The sequence below is a fragment of the Euprymna scolopes genome, chromosome 6, assembly GCF_053919585.1.
Source record: "Euprymna scolopes isolate OS-2025 chromosome 6, ASM5391958v1, whole genome shotgun sequence".
Lineage (NCBI taxonomy): Eukaryota > Metazoa > Mollusca > Cephalopoda > Sepiida > Sepiolidae > Euprymna > Euprymna scolopes.
The window spans coordinates 92,322,960-92,341,555 of record NC_136487.1 but is presented as its reverse complement, the minus strand read 5'-3'; the positions used below and the strand labels follow the sequence as shown (position 1 = coordinate 92,341,555).

Here is an 18,596-nt window from a genome sequence, read left to right as displayed (position 1 = left end):
TGTTCACCATTCAACTCATAATCGATCCATTTCATTAACCCCTATCCTAGCCTTAGTAAATGATGTCATATTTGTAAATAAAAATAAATGTTTATTGATTGATAAGAGTAATTTTTGGTTATCTTTATTAAAATATAAAAAAATGAAAATTTCCAGTTTGAGTTTATATGTAGTTGAAAAATATGTGCCGAAAGAATTTCTTCAACTAATTACTTATGAATTGATGAATATTTTGTTTTAAGAATCAATCAAGTCAGAAATTCTATACAAAAACGATGCAGAAATACTTTTTATAAAATGATGGCAACATGTGCTATGTAACAGGCTTTTTTCAAACCCACAAAGATTTATTTATAGATTTTTTTAATCTGACATTTAGAATAGAATTTTACAAAGAGAGAATTGAAACTAATCTTTATTCTTTTATATGAATAGCATTGTTGAATTTGAACTTGTATAAATAAAAGCTTATTTCAATAAGGCAGACTGGGATGCCATCAGAGATCACATCAGAAGAGAAAAGATATTTCCCCATGGGGAAATATCTTTTCTCTTCCTGTGGAACAGTGCTCAAATGAGACCACTGAATGGTTCAAAACAGCAATTGAAGCACATGTTCCCACATGGAAGTTCTAAAGCAAACCTCACTTCCCCCAATAGTTTACTTCTACTTGCGCAGCTGCCATTGCTCAAAGACAGCATGCATACTGGAGATTTATCCGACATAAGTCCAATACAAACAGACAAAAGTTTATAGAAGGTAAGTAATTGTAAGAAAGAAATAACGACAACTAAGAGAGAATATACCGAAACCACCAGAAAATGCACTGAAGTGCAGAAGTTAGGAACTCATGATTTTTGGAAAATCTACAACATTGTAGTGAATAATGGACAATCAACAGTTCCTCCACTATTAAACAATCATGAGATTGTTTGTACAGAAACCAAGAAGGCTAACATGTTTGCACATTGGTTTGCCTGAAACTCTTCTTGGGACTCAGCAAACCATTCTCTCCATGATTTTCCTTTGCAGACTGATACCACACTAGATGATTTGAAAACAACCCCTTGTCAAATACATGATATCATAAAAAGCCTAGACACCTCAAAAGCATGTGGACCTGATCTCATCCCGGCTGTACTATTAAAAAAATGTTCCGCTGAGGTTGCTCCAGTTCTCTCCAAACTTTTCAACAAATGCCTTAATGAATCTTGCTTTCCTGACTGCTGGAAAACTGCTTCTATGGTACCAGTTTACAAGAATTCTGTCGAAAGAAATGACCCATTAAATTACCGCCCCATTAGCCTCCTTCCTCTTTTTGCCAAAATATTTGAGTCCATAATTAATCAAGCTTTAGTTCACCACCTTACAGTTGCTAAACTTCTGTCTAACCAACAATATGGATTTAGGCAAACCTGTTCTACTGCAGATTACCTAAATGTAATCTCTGAACATACCATGGATAAAGCAGGGGATGGCAGGGCAGTAGTCATAAGGCTTTTGACAGTATATGTGAGGAAGATGGACTCTCTCTACAGTGCTAGAAAGTTACGCTTTAAAGTATCCTGTACTGCTACAAAGCCACCATTCGCCCATGTATGTCATATTGTTGTTATATTCGTGCTGGTGTGTCTGCTACTAGTCTTTCACTCCTGGACAGGGTTAAAAAAAAAGGTTCCGAACTGTTGACTAGGCTTCAACCTCTGTCCCATCATGAAATGTTGTATCCCTCTGCCTGTTTTACAAGTATTTTAATGGTAGATGCTCTGACGAACTACAAGCCCTTGTATCCCTTCGACATAAATACCTCTGACAAACTTTATAAGCAGCAAAATCCCACCCCTACACAGTAGAGATCTCCAGATGCCATAAAGCCTTCTACTCTAATAGTTTCTTCCTCAAAACTGCTAGACTTTGGAATTCCCTTCTAGGTTCCTGCTTCCCTGACTGTACTGACATGCAGAAGTTCAAGTGTAATGTAAACAGACATCTTGCTGCTCAACTCCCTACATAGTATCCCTGCAATTTATGTCCCAGATAGTAGCTGCCTACAAGTGGTACTGTGCCTTGTTTGGGGTGAAAATGCAATTGAAAAAAAAAAATTTAAATGGAACATTTATAGGCATTTTCAAGCCTAGCCAGAGATGGCCAGGGTGACCAAAAAAAAAAAAAAAAAAAAAACGGGCCCCAGCTCTAATTAGGCCCCGTTTCTTAGTGTTTAGTCTGAACAAAATTTAACACAGTGTATTCTTTGTCCCAGCTCCCACTGGGGTCTTGGTGTAATCTTGAATGGAGATATCACATTTTTTGGGGGGTCACCCTTTATTAATTGAGTTGATAGTCAATTTTTCAGATTATTACATTTTGGAGGTCTTGGGTTTTCAAATCCGCTTCAATTAAAAAAGTAAAAATTAAGGGAAATCCACCAATTGCACATATAGGGGAAAGAGACAGGAAGTCATTATTTGATGAAACAAAGGTAATCTTACTCCCATACCCCACTTTATGAATCATTTGAAATCTTAGTCTTCATGGCAAAATTAACATTTTTAGTTTTCAGAGAAAACTGTCATAAGAGTGAAAAGGAAGGCAAGGTAGGGATAAAAAAAGAAAAAGAAAGCAAGAGAAGAAAAAAAGACAAAAAAAATCCAGCTAAATAGCAACAATAAAAATGAGATAAGTTTTTAGCAATTTGGCAGAAATAAACTATTACACCATTTTTTTTAAAACAAAAACATATTTTTCGCAGCCCATAGCGCAGTGGATAAAGACATTGAATCTTTACAGTTCCAGGTGAGCATTGTCTGAAGATAGCAGTTTCAATCCTACCCAAAGCCGGCCAGAGGACTAGTTGACCAAAACGTGGTGGGATGACAACAACTATGGAAGGCAGTAATTACTGAAGATACAGTTAAAAAATTCAGCATTCCTATTCCGTCGCGGCTAACAACCTGACAAAGGCCAGAGGAATAACTGATTTAAGCAGAAATTTGCTTTTCTTGATTAAAAAAAGCAGAATTCTACTAAAAAAGCAACAAACTCACGTCCCTAAGATTAATTTTTTTGCTATGCATGTTTAAAATCCACAATTAAAGTATGAACATGCATTTTTATGCAGTCACTACACAAGCTGATTGTTTGCTTGTCTTTGTCTGAATTTAGTGCTTAATTTTGACACTGGCAATAATGACAGATATCTGGTCTTGGTCACTACTGTAACAAAAGAATTTTTCTTCCAAACAAGATCACAACTCAAGTTTAAAACAAACTAGAATGTTTTATTTTGAGATTACAATGACATCTAGTATCTTTACCAAACAACAAACTTACAAAATAGGCAAACATCTCTTTCAGCCAATACCAACAGTCCATCAGTTTAAGGGCCAAGGGAGCATCTCTCTGAGCTAAAAAAAACTGACTCCTAAACTGTTCTGTTGGGATATCTATACTCCTATAAATTCGTTTTTCTTTGTGTATTGATATTCATATTAAAAACCCTCTTTTCTATTAGTATTTATATGCTTTCCCACCAAAGCAAAATGTGACACGAGGTCGTTTTTAATGTGGGGTAAAAATCAGATCCCCTAAAAGTAGGCAAAAAGGAGGCACTCTGGTTACCAAAAATAATAATTGTCCCAGTATAGAAGGTTTTTCCCTCCATTGACTGGTACAAATTATCTTAAGTGCAGCATCTGCACAACAGATACTACACTTTGATCCTGGCCCGAAGGCCAAGAACAACAGTGGTATTTATTTGCTCCCTCACCGAGCAAATTAGGCACAAGGCCGATTTTTTATGTGAGGAGTGAAGGGGAAATGGGGACCAACTCCCCGGGGAGTAGGGGAGCTGGATAGTGACAATTGGTATGAAGGGTTGCCCCTACAATGACCAAGCTTTTTTCTATTTATTTAATATATTTATTTGCTTCCCCACCAAAGCAAATTAGGCACAAGGCCGTTTTTAATGTGGGGTAAAAACCAGCTCCCCTAAAAGTAGGTAAAAAGGGGGCACTCTGGTTACCAAAAATAATAATTGTCCCAGTATAGAGGGTTTCCTTTCCATTGACTGGGATAAATTACCTTAAGTTCAGCATCTGCAGAATAGATACCACATTTTGATCCCGGCCTGAAGGCCAAGAACAATAGGGTATTTATTTGCTCCCCCACCGAGCAAATTAGGCACAAGGCCGATTTTTAATGTGAGGAGTGAGGGGGACATGGTGACCAACTCCCCGGAGAGTAGGGGAGCTGGATAGTGACAATTTGTATGAAGGGTTGCCCATACATTGACCAAGGTCTTATAATGGTCTTTGCTCGCAGTATCTGCCAGAACAGATGGTATTTATTTGCTCCCCCACCGAGCAAATTAGGCACAAGGCCAATTTTTAATGTGAGGAGTGAAGGGAGGGGGACGGGAAAAAGGGGACCAGCTCCCGAGAGGTGGGAAATGGGAGCTGGTTAAAGGTCAGGCATGTGGAGTTGCCCCCACATCTGGTCTTTGCTAGTCATAGCTAGTCATAGCTTGCAGTATCTGCCGGAACAGATACTACACTCTGATCCTGGCCCGAAGGCCAAGAACAACAGAAAAAAGACAAGGTATTTATTTGCTCCCTCACCAAGCAAATTAGGCACAACACCGATTTTTTTATGTGAGGAGTGAAGGGGAAATGGGGACCAACTCCCCGGGGAGTAGGGGAGCTGGATAGTGACAATTGGTATGAAGGGTTGCCCCTACATTGACCAAGGTCTTATATGTGGGGTTACCCCCACATATGGTCTTTGCTTGCAGTATCTACCGGAACAGATACTACACTTTGAGATATTAAATCCTTTATTCATGTTAAAATATAATGTAAAAATACAGTGAAAATCAACACTGAACAAAAAACTTAGGCATATGGCCAACTCAAAAGGGGGGATTGTGGGGGTCATTGGTCATCCTTGTCACTCCAGAACTAAACAAAATCAAAAGTTTCTCCCAGCTAGTATCTTTCATCATAATACTGCATTCACCCTTTCATACTGGGGGACGTCCTACTTAACTCACAATTTTTAAAACATTTTTTATTGACGTGTAAAAAAAAAAAAAAAAAAAGATAACAATAAAAATGGTACAATAATTCATTTGTGTTGAGGGCGGGAGAGGGGGAGAGAGGAAAAAAAAAGGTGATTAGTACGACCCTCCCAACCCCGTCTAGTTGATAGACTGCCCGTTCCACTAGGTTTGTAAAAGGAATCTCGCTTCTGCAGGTCAGTCTCTAAGTTGGGATGCCCTCTAGATGGGGGTGAATGGAGAAAAGAAAATTTTGTGGGTAAAGAATGGGGGTTAGTTTGTATTTCTTTCTCTCCAAGATGGGTGAAATTTAGAGGAGGGGGTGAAAACAAAAATTGCAAGAAGGAGGGGGTGGGGATCTTGGAGGCTTCCTAACCGGGGAGGGATGGAACACACACTCAGCTAGCTGAGAGGCTACTTGTTTAATTTTACTTTACGGAACTGCGCGTTCCACACGTAGGCAGGGAACACGTATTCAAATTTGGCTCCTCTTCATACACACAGACTTGCTACATGTATCCATCTTCTGGCAAATGACGCACGATGCAGCCTTATCCTATCACATCTGATTTTCACCTGTAGTTGGTGTTTAAAGAATGTGATCAGATTCTGATCAGAAAAAGACAACAACCCCGGCAACCTTGCAGACGCGACGTCCAAATCGCCATTCTCGCCACGGCCAGGATCGTAACGTAGACCATTTGTCTTTCCCGGTCCCATGGCGGCCTCATGTTGTCCACGACATTGGATACGGTAATTGGACAAGGATGCTTAGGATCGATGTGAGCCATCACCTCACTGACATATGACCAGTACCGGCAGAGTTTGCGGCAATCGAAGAAAGCATGATCAGTAGTTTCTATGGCCGTTGTCCCACAATGGGGGCAATCAGGCGACTCCAAAAACCCGGAACTGCATTGTATGTTGTTGAGTGAAAGTGCATTTCGGGCCAATCGCCAGGCCAGAGAGAACTCTGAATTGTTCAGATGACTCGAACCTGGCGCCCAGCTCCACACAGAGCGGCTCTCACTCTGCTGCCAACCCAAACGCGCGCATAGCGGGTCATCGGTGGCGCCTTCACTAGATCCCTGTGGAGTTCCCTACGGGTAGCAGTCACAAGGTCGTTGGACCTTGGTAGTCGTTTTAGCGCAGCTTGGCACTCTTTCATGTAGGCAGATTCTCCCTGCGGCCTGCGACGGCTCTTGATAGAAGGGTTGAGAACGAGGTCGGGGAAGGTGGCAGTAACCACGGGGTGCCCCGGTTGGTCATCTTGCATATAGTGGCTCAGGAAGGCTAGCCTCTCAGCGTGTCGATGACATTTCAAGTCCGGCATTCCCAAGCCTCCCTCACACGGACATTGAATACAGACCTGTCTGCTCACCCAGTGTCTTCCTCTGTCCCAAAGAAGCGAGGACAAGAGTTTGACAAGTTTGATCCTGGCCCGAAGGCCAAGAACAACAGAAAAAAGACAAGCCTCTTTTCTATTTATTTAAAAAGAAAATACAATTTTCTTATATATTGGTTGTGGAAATGCATTCACTAGCAAAAGATCTAGCTAATTTGCATATTCTTTTAAACATTCATTTCAATTAATTCCCTATTAGTTTATTCGGTTTTCTTATGGGATGATCATCTAGAGTTAACTATTACATGTAATTATATTCATGCAGATATTCTACATGATTTATACTTGCATAATATTTGCGTAAAATCTTTACAGTAAACGAAAAATTGTTTCCATATATATTTATGTATACATATATATTTTTGTTTAATCTATTAATCTACTTATCTATATATCTATAAAAGTGAACGTGTCTGTGTGTCTATCTGTGTACATTTCCCTACGCAATATATCCGTTAATTTTTAGTCTATAGACTCGGAATTTGATATACAGGGTACTGAGATTTGGGAAAATCTATGTGATCGGTTTTCGGCCAGAAATTTGCCTGTTAAGTGGTCAAAGTTCAACGATTTGACCTTTGAGAACTCTACCAAACTCCTGACAATTTGGGGTCTAAACACTTGAACTTTTAGATATAGGTTACTTGGACATGAATCTAACTTAATAACCTAATTTGGGCCCCAAACAATAAATGTTAAGGGGTCATAATAGGGGTCAAAGTTTTTTAAAAAATTGACCTCTGCGGTCTCTACCAAATTACTCAGAAAATTTCTGGTCTAAACATTTGAAATTTTACATAGAGAGTATTCACAGATAGGGCAAGCTTTTTCATCGGTTTGGGGTTGAAAATTTTTAGTTTCCAATATATAAATGTATGTATGTTTGCATGTCTGCCTAAAACTTTCGACAGAGGCAACGGATTTTACCAAGATCAGTATCATTTTGAAGTTTGACATTTCAGACAACAAATATCGAAAAATTGGCTAAAAAAAACATTAATATTGTCACCTTCAACTGGGAACTTTTCTACAGGGGAAAGGGCGCTTTTTTTGCCAATATTTTTGAAAGTCATCCTCTCCGATTGTCTAGTCTTAATTTAAAAAAAATGTCACTTCCGCTTTGGCGGTGGTCGTAACAGCATAGACGTCAGGGTTTTTTCCCATTCTTTTCCTCCTTCGCGGTACGGCTTCAAGCATGCCTTTCTACTACCATTTTTTTTTTTTTTGCTCAACAGACACATCCAAACACCCGGGCAACGCCAGGCTGAAATGCTAGTATATATATATATATATATATATATATTGGTCCAAATTAGAGTAGATCACGCAGCTAGCCTACTAAAAATGAATGGCTGCTTTATTACTGGACATAAAAATTTACTGACTAGTGGTTTTTATCTGGAGTTGACATCAATTTTGACAAAATCTCAAATAGTTCACAATCACAACATGGAGTCTCATATCCATGAAGATATTATTTCAAAGAACCAGCCCATTTCTTGAGTGGTCTAATTCTGAGCAAGATATTTTCCCCATTATCAGCCTGTTATCTGTGTCTATGCACCCAGCTAAATATGCAGCCTTGCACATATTTACAAAAGGATTCCTCTGATGTCATTTGTACAAGGCAGCTGTTAAATAAAATGAATTATCATTATTCCCAAATGAGATAAAGAAAAAGAAAACTGGAACTTACCATGAAAGAAGCAAAGATGATTCCATGGGGAATGGTACTACTCATTGAAGAATCATTGGAGATGGCGCCACTTAAAGCTGGGGTCCACTTAATAACAAACACATACATAGCACCTTCAAACAATGACTGAATCAAGCCAAGGCACAAGATTTTGAAATCTAATAAATAAAAAAAAAAATTATCAAAGATTAATTCATAATTTTCTAATAATGTTCATGAAATTTTCATTGTGTATCACTATTAACAAAAATTCTTTTCTAGACTAAGGCAATTTTATTGTCACCGACATCCAGAGTGCCCTTTATTGAGGAACTGAATTTTACCATATTAAAAACCGACCTTGTGTCTAACTCTGCTCATGTGAAGTGGTAAGTAAATGGGTACTCATAACTAGGGCCATGACAACAGCATATTCTTTTCATTGTTTGGACTCGAGAGTATATATCCAACATAGTTAGACAGAATTAATCAACTGAGAACCATATCATTCTACATAAAAACATAAAAGATATCAATGGACATATACATGAGAATCAAAATAAGGAAATGAATATGCTGTTGTCATAGCCCTACTCATAACACATAAACAATAACAATTTACTGCAGATCACTGTTGACTTGACACACTAACTTGACAACTACCATTATTGGGTAATCTCCAAAAATACCGTTAGGGCTTACAACATGGCCGCCAGAAGAGTCACGTGATCCGGTTGATCCAAAACATGAATCGTGCAAATGGAAAACGCAGCCTTGAAGGCAAACAATTTGTTTGTATTTAATTTTTTGTTGATATAATGTTGTTATAAAAATAGGCAAACTTTGAGAAACAATCTTGGGTTGTTTTTAGTTAAAACAGTGTTTTTGTACTTAATTATTATGCTTGTTTGTCAAAGTTTGCTTTAAATTTGCGTTTTCCGGTTTCGTAATACAGCGATTCATGTTTTGGATCAACCGGATCATGTGACTCTTCTGGCGGCCATGTTGTAAGCCCTAACGGTATTTTTGGAGATTACCCATTATTGTTATATGATACAAAACTTGAGTTGAACAAAATAGTAACACCTGAGGAGAAGATATTTTCCTGAAATATTGTGAATTAGAAAAAATAAAAATAAGTTTCAACAAAACAAAGAAACCTTTTTTTCACTTTTATTTTTGTCTTCAAGCTGCCTTCTACCTTCATACCAGCATAGTTCCACATTGTTAATAACCTTCTATAGATTTTGTCTTCCTTTCTTTCTCTCTGCACAATATAGGGTGACTTTTCAAATATTCTGCCCATTTACAACAATTTCAGTACTCAAATCATATTTAGTACAAATAAACTTCAGTTTATACCTGACTTGTCCAACAGGTTTCAGTTATGAATGCCAAATAGTCTTTCTATAATAAGCACATCTAGATATGACATGCAAAATTGTCAATAACTGACACACTCCTCTCTTGGCATTGTACTGATTTTAGCTATAGTAGCCTTCTTCAGTTCAGAAATAGTCCATGGTTTTGATTAACATTATTTTTTAGATAATGCTACAGATAAAAATCTGGGAAGTGTAAGTCCAGTTAGCATGAAGCCCATCCAGGATCACACCACCTAATGATGAGATCACTGAACAGTGATAAAAGAGACTGTTGGACATACTTGGTAGACAAGTCAGGAATAGATTGAAGTTTTATTTCTACCAAATGTGGTCGTATTACAGAAAGGATTGTTAAATTTATTAACAAATTCATGAATGGCAGGTTTTTTGGAGTGTGGGGATGTATACTGTAATATTGATAATGCAAAACCTGACAATGAACCAAACATGCATATATATATGCTAGCTTGAAAACTGTTGGGACAGGTTCATAATACTGAGAAACATCATCATATTTGGTTTAATGTTCATTTTACACGCTGGCCTGTGTTGAATGGTTTAGAGAAATTGATTTGCACACTAACCTATCTCTGGCCAGATCTTTATTTATTCCTCTTGCTTTCAAATTCATTCTTATCACTTCGTCACATTTTTCTTGGTCTTCTCCTGCCAACCAACCCTACTACCTCAACTGTTCTAGATCTTCTAACCCAACAACTTTCGTCTGATTTTTTCAATGTGTCCATACCATCGGAGTCTCCTATCCTGCACTTATCTTCCTACACTGTGCAGATTTAATCTTCCTCATCAGATCTAAGCCTGTCTTTCAGATTCATTAAACATTGAATGCTATGATGCATGACACATGTATCATATAATTTCTCTCCATGCAACACATGTCCTGAACATTCACTGGTCAGTTTTCACTTCCATACATCACACTGCCTGAAACTCATCTCTTGGTCAACAGTAGTAATGCTTTGCTGGTTAGTAATGGCAGATGTCCTTTGAATTTTATGTTATCCACTCCTAATTCTTGGAATCACACTAGCATCTTCTCCTTCTCCTTTAATGGTATCACCAAGGTAACAACACAACTTCAATAGTTTCATCAATCAAAATATATTTTCTCCACATATGAATTCTTATTCATTTTCATTGTCTTAAACTTTTTGCATACAAATAGTTATCTTCTCTCAAGCTAATCCCACTGTAATTCTTATGTACCTACCACTTGCAAGTACAACATACTGAGCAAACACTTGGAACTAATACATTTAAAAATAATCAAAAACATTGATATGTTACAGTGTGTGAAAATAGGTTATACAACTGAAGTTATACAGAAATGTTTAAATTTTATGACGATCCCATTACAGAGTTTTCAATAATCATTATATGTCTTCATTTGGAGAATCTATTGAATTTTGTGTAATGGTTAAAACTTACATAAAAATCAAAGGTCAATACTATCTTAATGCTATTCCTCAAAGCTCCAATTTTATTTAACTAGACTATAAGAAAGACTTTTCATCAAAAGAAGTTTTTGCTATAATGATATTCAGAAAAATCAACTTTGGCAACAAGCAACATTTTCTATTATGAAACAGATCCTTTTATAAATCCACTATAAAAACAAACAAACAAAAAGTACAGACGAAATTATACCTTGCATAGTGTTTGCTGTTATGTAATAAAAAATGATAATCCAATTTAATCTGTTAAAAGATTAAGATTACTTACCAGTTCGAATAGATGTAAGAGCACTCTTTAAGGATTGGCAGAAATCAACATGCTGGTCACCATAATTTTCAACCCATACAAACACAATGACTAGAATCATGATTGTAAGCACAGAAATAGACACATCAAATGGGGCCCTGAAGATACAAAACATAAATTCATATAAAAAATGTCAAACATATGCATTAATTTTCACACACACAATCTATAAGTGTTAAATCATTTTACTAAAAAGATCATCACTTATCAAGTCAAAGACCACTAAAGAATAAAGGTTAATGATATGAAATAGTTGTCAGTTGAGACATGAAGTACATTATGAGAGGATTATGGAAGAATAAAGGAATGAACTAGTCAAATTACTAATATATTTTCCAAAGATTATGAAAAAAGAAAAACTTCAAAGAAATTAGTTTTATGACTCAGATTTGGAGCAAGCACACTATTCTGGGAGTTGGAGTAAATTTGTTACCTTGGGAATCAGAGTTAATAACATTTGGCAGATTGACAAAAAATATAGAAAAATGGTAATCATCTCTTATAAAAATGGTGACTATCACATTGGTTGGAGTATTTTTCATCAAATATCACTTTTTTAAATCAAATTCTTGAAATATTTTGTCATTGGAAAAGGAAAAAAAAAACGTTTTACAGAGCCTCCTAAAAACACAACTGATTTTATTTATGATCAAAATACTATAAATAATATATTGTGTACATAAATTATTACGAGTGAAAGAAGACTTCTCAAACTTTTAAAATTTAAAGTGTCACAGTTAGAGTCATACGTTTTACAATTTCAAGAGTCAGTATTCAATATTTAGGCGACGGACTCTATAGTCCAGATATTTCATAGCTAACAAGTTTGTGAAGCAAACCATTGTGCAAAGCCCATTTGAAGACGTTTGAAATATCAAGAGTTATTGCTATAGAAACAAAGCATCCGTAAATAAATTCACTGATCTTGTGCGATATCACAGTCAGCACATAAGCTGTAGACATTGCAGTAAATAATTCATCTTGCTTGTCACTAAGATTGTTTTCACTGAGATAGTTGACAACTTCTTTGATTTATTACAGATTTAAGCTACTTATTGATAATACATAGGAGACTGATCAGCCTATACTTGGATGCAGAGGACCAAGCTACAGTATTTTGAAATACTTGGCAGACTAAAAAAATCTAAGGTGATGAAAAGCATTGAACAACTTAGTAAGGATAGAAGCTGTTTCAGTTTGCAATTTCTTGAGTATTATGACTGAAATGTCTGGAACAGTTGCTTTGTTAATATCAAGATTCTCGATAAGTTTAGCAACATTATGGACAGTTATTTGGGTAGTAATGTTGGTTATGGAGAGGAAATTCTGAGGGTAGGTGACCCTGATTATGAAGGGTTGGATTTGCTGCAAAGTTCTTTGTAAAAATTTTGGCTTTAGCAAATGTTGAGCATATCATTTCTGATCCATTAATGGTGATTGGTATAAAAGTTTTACATCTGTTCAGAACCTTGTTTGTTATTCTCCAGAACTCATGGTAGCTAAACCTCTGATGAGCCACTCTACATTGAACTGATTGCGCAAAGGACTAACATTTTCTATAACCTTTTTGCAGTCATTTTGAGCAGTTTTAAAGAAAGCTTTGATTACAAAACACTTATTTAATATTATATATATCCAAAACCAAAATATTATTTTCATTATATCTAAAAATTTTTAATGTGGGCAAATAGATCTTTGGAAAACAATAATACCAAGTTTATTTTGGTAGTACAATTAGCAACCAAATTTTAACTGTGCCCAGTTTGTTGGAAATTAGAAAATCTGTAGTCTTGTAAGTGTCCAGAAGTCACAATTTCATGGTATATAACTGGTATATACAGGCTTTGAATAAGTGAAAAATCTTTACAAGTGCAATGTCACTTTGTAACCATAGTGGAAACAATTATTAAATCAAGCCAAACTAAACATTAGGAAAATCCCATTATCTCTTGAAAAAATGTACAAAAATGATACAAAAATGCAATGTTAACCATTCATATATGATTAATTTTAACATCTAACATATTAATATGATTCATAGCACATGAGAGATCAAGCTTGACTTTTGTTTTAATTATAAATCAATAATAAAAAAAACACTTTAGATTTGAACCACATAAAAACAGACTGAAACAAAATTTGATAATAGAGAAAAAATTTAATTTGTTAAAGTTTTTAACTTGGACTTTTTTATGAAAACAACTTAAAACTTAATATTAAGCATACCATATTGACAAGTGGCCCATTTTTTAAGATGGGTCTGTTTTTATATACATAAAACACACAACATCATGAACACAAACAATAAAAAAAAAAATCGCCCGTATGTGAAAAGAGACACCTAACTTGAAGTAACATGGAAAGAAAACTTAAATATAAAAGAAAAAAAAAATTGCACATTTATAAAGTGAAAAGATTAAATTTTATTGACATCTAGATTTTATCAACATGATCCAAAAGCACAAATGCGTTATCTAAAGGGAATTTCACTATATTTGCCTACTTTCACACACCGTCTGGTTTGTGATACTTAAATAAAATAATAAACAACAATGTTCAACAATTTAACCTTTAAGAACTCTACCAAACTGCTCCAACAATTTTTGGTAGAAACACTTAAAATTTTAGATATAGGTTCCTTGGACATGGATCTAACTTAATAACTTAATTTGAGCCCAAAACAATAAATGTTAAGGGGTCATAATAGGGGTCAAAGTTTAAAAAATTGACTGCTTATTTTATTTTTATTTTTTTGCTCAACATACACCTCCAAACACCCAGGCAACGCCGGGCTTAAATGCTAGTAATAAATATTAAATAAGTAACTAATCAGAAAATAAAAAGTCCCCCCCCCCCGCCGCCTCCATATCACCTTAAAAATTACTAAAAACATAAAAAAAAATTAAATAAATAAAAAGTTGAGTTAGCATTTCAACATTTGAACAACGCTCAGCTGACATCGATGATTGCCAGTCTCGCCCGATCCAGGCTTGACGGGAATTCACAAGAATTCGGGTCAAATTATGCCAGAGTGCCCTTTTTTTAATAGAAAAAAAAAAACAAAAAAAAAAAAAACATGAGAAACATTTGAAATAATGTCAAGATCAAAAAGATTTTTTTATTATCTGTTTGGATAAAATTATTATCAAGTAAAGACATACCAGGTCAAGGGAATTATCACATTTCTTTGCCAGTTGAGAAAAGAAAAGTTTCAGTAAAAAAAAAAAAAATGTCCAACATGATTTATATTGATAAGAGATAAAAAAAAAATGTCCATCATTAATATCATACTTTATATTGATAATAGACATATTTTTTAAGGAAATTTAATGTTCATACATACGTTACCACTCTCCATCACTTAAAAGAATTGGGATTGCCCAAATATGCAATGCAGAGAAAGAATTTTTTTAGAATTTCCTCTGATGTTGTCGTTGTTGTTGTTGTTGTATTGAATATGAAATTAATTTAATTATACTTTTTTAGTCTTTTAACTAGGATCAAAATGTTGTATCTGTTCTGTTCAAAGATGGTAGAATGATATTGTAAGGTCTGCTTTACATCAGATATCAACAGAATGGAAATATGTCAAAAACTCCTACAAGAATTTTGGAGATAAACCTCAATAATCAGATATATTCTGAAACTACAATAGCCAGAGTATTTATAAGTATGTTTCAGTTTGAATATAGTTGGTGCAATAATATCATAGGATTTGCATTCATGTTCGACGTTGATAGAATGGAAATATTAGATTATCTGGAAAGTTCTGAAGATTTGTCAGGCACAGAAAGAGAATAGAAATAAAATTTCTTATTTCTTAATTCAATGAAAATGGTCACGAACTGTACTTTTTTAAACTTTCAATGCTTGTGCAACTGCTCTAGTTGTGATATTTAGATTTGCTTCAAATTTTGTCTTCAAAACATCAATATCAAATATTGACGGTCTTCCGCTGCAAGTATTATATTTAAGACTGATGTTTGCCATTTTGAATTTTGCAAACCACTTCCAAAAAGTTGATCCTCCTATAGCATTGTCACCATACACTTCACAAATTTCTTTGAAAGTTTTAGCAGCAGCTTCTCTTTTGTTGAAAAAAAAAGAAAAGAAAAGCATAACTATTCAAATATGAAATTTGTTTCAATGGATTTTTTTGTAATGAGGGAATTTGAAAAATTTGGTTAGCAATGGAAAGAAAAATGCATTACACATGCTAAGTTTTATCTGTGATTTAAGTAAAAAGTTTATTGGTTCGTTATAAGCTTTCAGAAATCTGTATTTTTAAAACACTAAGGACTTTTTGAACAGCCTAATCTTTTCAAACATGGCAGCAATATAGAAATGATGAAGGATACAAGTGGAATTTTCATGAGTTCTGTTAGTTCATATAAGTCACTAAGGCATTTCATATTCATACATACATTATCACCTTTCAAACACATTAAAAAAATGAGATCATCTGATACACAAACTGATGAGGATTCTAATGTTGATGAGAAAAAAAATTCAATTTTATACATTTTAAAATTAATTGTTCAAAAATCAAATTAATTACCTCAGAGACTAAAACAATACAATTTTAAACAAATACATTTCAAAAAGTGACATTCATTTTATTGATATGAAGAATATTTAGTTGACAATTATTTCTATTGTAAGAAGACAGACAACTTGTGTTTTAAAAATAATTAAATTATTACAATTTTAAATAAGAAAACTGGGTTGTTTTATGATATATCAACCCTTTGAGGATTATTTAATGTTGAATTCAGTAATTCTGGAAAAATTTTTATGCTTCAAGTTCTTTATATTTTGAAATATTTATTCATGGAGTTTGGTTTGGTTGATTTGTTTTATGATATATCCACCGTTTTTGGGTTATTTAATGCCGATTTTAGTAATTTTGGAAAAAGGTTTTATTCTTCAAATATTTATTCATGGTGTTTGGTTTGATTTTTGTTTTTAAATGGGTCAAGTTTACAAATAGACTTAAGTACCCATAACACTCACTGGGTTGTCGAGAATATATTCCAAAATTCATACTGATCACTTCATTAGTTTAAGAGATTAGATTCTCTCTCTCAGGTGCACCTACCCAAACTCACACCCATCTTCAAAAAACTTAAAATCAGTTAGATATAAAAGATTTAATAAATTTATTCTGTCGTTTTATACACATTTATTCATTATATTAAATCCTATATTCCATCCTCAGAGAAGCATCAGCTTGATCACCACATCTACAGAGGAAGAAGTTTCTATTTTGCACTCTGAGCATCAAGTCCTACCACCGCTACAACTATACATCCTGTACTATTCTTTGCTTTTCTATGATGCTTGTAATTCACAGTTCTTAACTGCTTATTACATACATAGACTAAACATAACCAGGTGAAACAGTAGATGTATTTTAGGCAGAACTATGCAGGCTTGCAGTTTTGTTTGGCGGCGTATCAGATCAATACCTGCAATGTGCATTCATTGCTGGATTTCCGGAACATGCAAAAGACTTGTTACGAACATCCTCTCATTTTTCTTATCATGATAATCACTAAGTTATTAAATAAAACTACTGCAAAATATTTTTCTTACAAAATAATACATATATAATACATAATATGCATATAATGATAAAAAATAATATATAAACAAATGATTTTTTTGCAATCATTCCTTTTGGTAATATACTAACAATTATACTAAGTTTCATTTAAATTTGTGAAATTTTCTGAAATTTTATTCAGTTTGGAAAATATAATTTTGGCCACACTCTAAAATTACAAGTGAGGATCAATTTTTTTTTTTTTTTTGCTTAACAGAAAAAAATAAATAAAAATAATAGAAAGAGAATTTCAATGATATGCAAAAAAAATAACTTACACGAATCCAAACATGTCAGCAGCAAACTGAGCTACCAAACCCATGGCAATTGCAATTAAAGAATTGCCAAGAACGGCTGCGCTGAAAATGTTGCCTAAGAGATTCTGGTCAAAGTTTCGCTGAAATAATGAAAGGATTTTGAAAAAGGTGTTTATATTAAGAATTGATAAAGTTCATAGATAATCAGCATCACACAAAATCAGTGAAAGAAGTATTACATACATTATTCAAACTATTGTTCTGAATTTTGGTGCTATTTCACATTTTGTCTTATGTAACTGACCTTGAAGAAGATTTACTACTTTAACATGCCTGGGTATCTCCCACTCTGCCGTAGGGACTCTGACAGACATATGCACAGGCTTGGAGTATATATTCGGAACACCCTCCTCTTGACTAGAGAAACTAAACTAGAATCGGACGATCAAGCCTTTATGTGCTTTAGACTTAACATGCAACATAACATTAGCTACTTTTATTTTCTCTACCGCTTTCCCTTAACCCAGGATTGTACCCTAATAAACAAAGTCTCTGACAGCATAGATACAGCACTTCCCCTCGACACTAGTGCTCAAGTGCATGTGTTTGGTGACTTCAATGTCCACCACAGCAACTGGCTTGGATTTTCTACGCACACAGACGCAGCTGGTATGACTACATATAACTTCTCTATATCTCATTCCCTATTACAGATGGTTACGTTTCCAACCCGTTCCCCAGACCAGCAAGAACAACACGCATCACTTCTAGATCTGTTTCTGACCACGGTTCCCGATGACTGTGTAACTAATGCCCACAGTCTACTTGGGAATGCCAATCATGCAGTGGTAATAGTTGAAATAGCCCTAAACTTTAGAATCAAAACTGAAGAGCAAGAGCTCAAAACAACGAGATATCATAAAAAGGCTGACTGGGAAGCCATCAGGGATCTCATCAGGGACGCCCCATGGTAAAATATCTTTTCACTTCCTGCTGAACAGTGCGCAAATGAGACCACTGAATGGTTCAAAAAAGCAATTGAAGCACATGTTCCTACACGGAAATTTTATAGCAAGCCCCACTCTCTCCAATGGTTTACTTCTACTTGTGTAGCCGCCATCGCGCAAAGGCAGCATGCGTACCGCAGATTTAACTGACATAAGTCCAGTTCAAACAGGCAGAAGTATATAGAAGCCAGAAGTAACTGTAAGAAAGAAATAGCGACAGCTAAAAGAGAATTTACTGAACCCACCAAAAAACGCATCGAAGCACAGAAATTAGGAACCCGCGACTTCTGGAAAATCTACAACAGTGTAGTAAATAATGGGCAATCAACAATCCCGCCATTATCCAACAATCATGAGGTTGTTTGCTCTGCAACTGAGAAGGCTAACATGCTTGCCAGTCGGTTTGCCTCCAACTCCACACTGGAC

At 35.1% G+C, this 18,596-nt stretch overlaps 1 protein-coding gene across 2 annotated transcripts in view; it reads right to left on the bottom strand.

Moving 5' to 3' along the window:
* Nucleotides 1-18,596, bottom strand: part of LOC145277790 (solute carrier family 61 member 1-like) — a 125,101-nt gene that overhangs the window by 66,313 nt on the left and 40,192 nt on the right. For both annotated transcript variants that reach the window (XM_080129606.1, XM_080129605.1), the window contains exons 5-7: nucleotides 17,185-17,303; nucleotides 11,263-11,399; nucleotides 8,156-8,313 (exon numbers count right to left, since the gene is read on the bottom strand). In XM_080129606.1, the coding sequence (XP_079985732.1) occupies nucleotides 8,156-8,313; nucleotides 11,263-11,399; nucleotides 17,185-17,303 (414 nt within the window). The remainder of the gene's footprint in view (nucleotides 1-8,155; nucleotides 8,314-11,262; nucleotides 11,400-17,184; nucleotides 17,304-18,596) is intronic.